The following is a 3,226-nucleotide window of genomic DNA, read 5'->3' as shown; positions in this document are numbered from 1 at the left end:
GAAGTCCCACCCCCCGGGGAGGCATGGCGCGGCTCGCTTCAGCGCAGCATCCTGACCTTCGGGGCAGCTGCTCAGGCAGATCCGTTAGTTTGTCGTGGTCGCAGACACGTTTCTGAAGACTAATATCAGGGGTGTGTTTGTTCGTAGGAGACAAACGGTTTCAGATGCAAGGACAACGATGAAATTCGGTTGCCTGTCCTTCCGACAGCCCTATGCAGGATTAGTTTTAAACAAAGTCAAAACAGTAGAGACTCGCTGGCATCCTTTGCTAGCCGACTACAAGAACTGCACCATTGCTATTCATATAGCTGTTAAGGACTGGGAAGATGAAGCATGGAGAGCAATTCTTCTGAGTAGGTTTGGTATGACACCAAAACAAGTGCAAGATTTGCTGGATAAAGGAGAAAAATTTGGCAGAGGAGTTATTGCAGGTAAGCAACCTTGGATTATGTTTTCCAAGCAAGCTTTCAATCTGTTAAGCATTCAGCCAAATACACGTATGCGTTACACAGTTACGCTCGTGATAACATTGCATTAACGCTTACTAAGGAGTGGTGCCTGAGCTGTGACTGGGGGGCTACTTTGCTTCCTTACCACTATAAGCTGAGGTCAGTGGGAGAAGTCGTAAATAAAACTTACTCTTTTTCTTTGTGTTGGAAATGTGACGTATCTTTGACCTTTAAGACACAAAATTTTAGTCAGGTCACAATTTTTAAAACACAGTCAGTCACTCTACTAAAAACTTTAGGCTACAACTCTAAAGTCTGTACAAGAAAGAGAATTGATTTGTCCTAACTCATCACGCAGTAAGATAGTATAATGTGGGTTGTATATTATTTTGTTTCATAATAATGTCCATTCTACACTTTCTGCATTTGGAGCTTAGGAACTCTTGCTGAAGCCATTTTACAGTACTGTAGTCAAGTGAAGTCATGACATTGCAATGCTTTGCAGGTCATAGAATCACAGAATGGTTTGGGTTGGAAGGGACCTTAAAGCCCATCTAGTTCCAGCCTTCCTCTAGACCAAGTTGTTCAAAGCCTCATCCAGCCTGGCCTTGGACACTTCCAGGGATGGGGCATCCACAGCTTCTCTGGGCAACCTGTCCCAGTGCCTCCCCACTCTCTCTGGGAAGAATTTCTTCCTGATACCTAATCTAAACCTCCCCACTTTCAATTTAACCCCATTACCTCTTGTTCTGTCACTAGAGGCCCTTGTAAAAAGTCCCTTCCATCTTCCTTGTAGCCCCTTCAGGTACCGGAAGGCTGCAATAATTACATAAATACTACTTCAGTTCTACAAATGCTCCATTGCTTTTTTTTGTTTGGGCAGTGGTTTGTTTCTGTAATGCAAGGTGAGGATGGAGTGGTGTTTCTTTGCTTATATTGTGCTGAAATACAGTGTACATTGCACTGTATACTTGGAAAGTTCTATCCAGCACTCGACTCTTTTTGTAGGTATTTTTTGTTACACCATCTATCTTTCATTCTCATTTGGATATTTTTAGCTATTCCTGCATAACAGCTTACTTCCATTACATATGCTGAAAAACTGTTATGGTTCTACAGTGCTGAAAATTGTTAGGTACTAAGTAATATGCAGATTTGCAACCTTGACATAAATTGCATGCTAAATTGTGGAGTAGGTATCAAAACTTCTTTGATCTTTATTTTAATCATTAAGCAATATAGAAATTCCCTTTTGGGCCATTAAAAGGGTTCCAGAGAGCGTGAGTTTCCGTGTAGTTTAATGATTTTGAAGTGTTAGTGTCCCGTCAGGAGCAGATAGTTTTATTTTTAATGAAGCTGTTCTAAGGCCAAACGTAGCTCAGTTTTGGTAGCAGCAGTATCTCACTAGATGCAGGCTTCTTTTTACAGAATCATGTATCACTGAGTTGTAAGTATTATAAATGCGTGCAGCACCTGTTCACCGACCTGAGTTCTGTCACAGGGGCTTCTGCAGTGCCTGACACTAGTTTGAGGTGTGTGTGCTTCACGGTGTGTTCTTCTGGTAACAAATCAGCTGGTTTGTGTGTCCTCTAGGAGGTTTACTTTTGGGAAACTTTTCTCTAGGGGATCAAACAGCCAACTAATTTTATATTTTACTTTTGCGACACAGGATTAATTGACATTGGAGAGACATCACTTTACCCAGAAAACCTGCCTCCTGAAAAGATTCTGGAGCTGGAAAACAAGGCTGTCCTCAGTAATCTAGAGCAGAAATACTTGACTGTTCTTTCAAATCCAAGATGGCTCCTGGAACCAATTCCTGCCAGAGGGGGAAAAGGTGTGTGGCAGGTGGACATCCCTGAAGAACTGATACCTGCAGAAGCATAGGTGCTGCCCCTTATTATTATTCTTCCTGCCTAAATGCAAACTTGCAATTCAGAAATCAGTATCTTAGATACCAATGAGTTGTTAAAGATTTCCTTCCAAAACTGTTTGAAATAACAAATACATTTGAAGAACTGCTCTTTTGAGGCAAAATAAACAAGATATAGCAGGGATGACCATTACTGGAAATTAGTAATGGTTTACTAGATTTTTCCTACATAATTAACTCTAAATATGGGGTTTTTTTAAATACATGGTTGATGTATTATGTGCCAATTTAAAATGTGAGTAAATACAGCCATATTATATGATGTGTGCATCTCTAGTTATATGAGGGGAACCACAGAATGGTGCTTCAAAGTAAGCTGCCATCATTAATGATATCTGTCTCACAGCCCACTCCTAACCTTACAGTTGTGGGATCATTGAGAAATAAATCATCTGCGAGAAGGCCAGTCCTAGGGGTTCTCAGATGCAGAAGGTTGGTGGATGAGTTTTCTGCACGTGTTGTGTGTTATGTGCTGTAACATCAAGCTTCCAGAAAGGACCAGATTCTCCTCATTAGGTGTATTAGATGTACAGATGATGAGGGGAAGCAGTATGCAGGTCACAGCTCTGAACTCCTCAACTGTTATAGAAAGGCTTTTATTTAAAAGGTGCTTGTACAAAGTTAAATTAAGCAAGTATTAGTTCACTCATTTAAGATGAAAAAGACTAGTGAACTTTGAAAATCTAATCCTGAATTCAAGACAAGGTTAAAGAATAACAAATAACTCAAACCCTGCATTACAGTGAAAATCCTTTTGACTTTGTGGAGCAAGGCCCAAGGCCTTGCAGAGTTATAAAGAGGACAGGAAAACTGGCAGAGGTTTTGTATTCAGATGGTTATTGGA

At 40.7% G+C, this 3,226-nt stretch overlaps 1 protein-coding gene across 1 annotated transcript; it reads left to right on the top strand.

Moving 5' to 3' along the window:
• The first annotated feature begins 178 nt into the window (after window positions 1-178).
• On the top strand, window positions 179-2,361 carry LOC104503888 (protein CXorf40A-like). The gene is made up of 2 exons (XM_010151250.1): window positions 179-431; window positions 2,119-2,361. Exons 1-2 carry the CDS (start codon window positions 179-181, stop codon window positions 2,334-2,336), a joined length of 471 nt encoding a protein of 156 aa, XP_010149552.1. The 3' UTR covers window positions 2,337-2,361.
• The last annotated feature ends 865 nt before the right edge of the window (window positions 2,362-3,226 follow it).

Source organism: Eurypyga helias, unplaced genomic scaffold (genome assembly GCF_000690775.1).
Source record: "Eurypyga helias isolate BGI_N326 unplaced genomic scaffold, ASM69077v1 scaffold49424, whole genome shotgun sequence".
NCBI classification, from domain to species: Eukaryota; Metazoa; Chordata; class Aves; order Eurypygiformes; family Eurypygidae; genus Eurypyga; species Eurypyga helias.
Note: the sequence above shows the minus strand (reverse complement) of the source record. Positions and strands in the feature narration are given on the sequence as shown.

What these genes read in the sequence shown, in the direction of transcription:
- LOC104503888 (XM_010151250.1), top strand. Translation starts at nt 179, where the DNA reads ATGAAATTCGGTTGCCTGTCCTTCCGACAGCCCTATGCAGGATTAGTT. An exon ending in TGGCAGAGGAGTTATTGCAG is followed by an intron (nt 432 to 2,118) that starts GTAAGCAACCTT and finishes TTTGCGACACAG; the next exon opens with GATTAATTGACATTGGAGAG.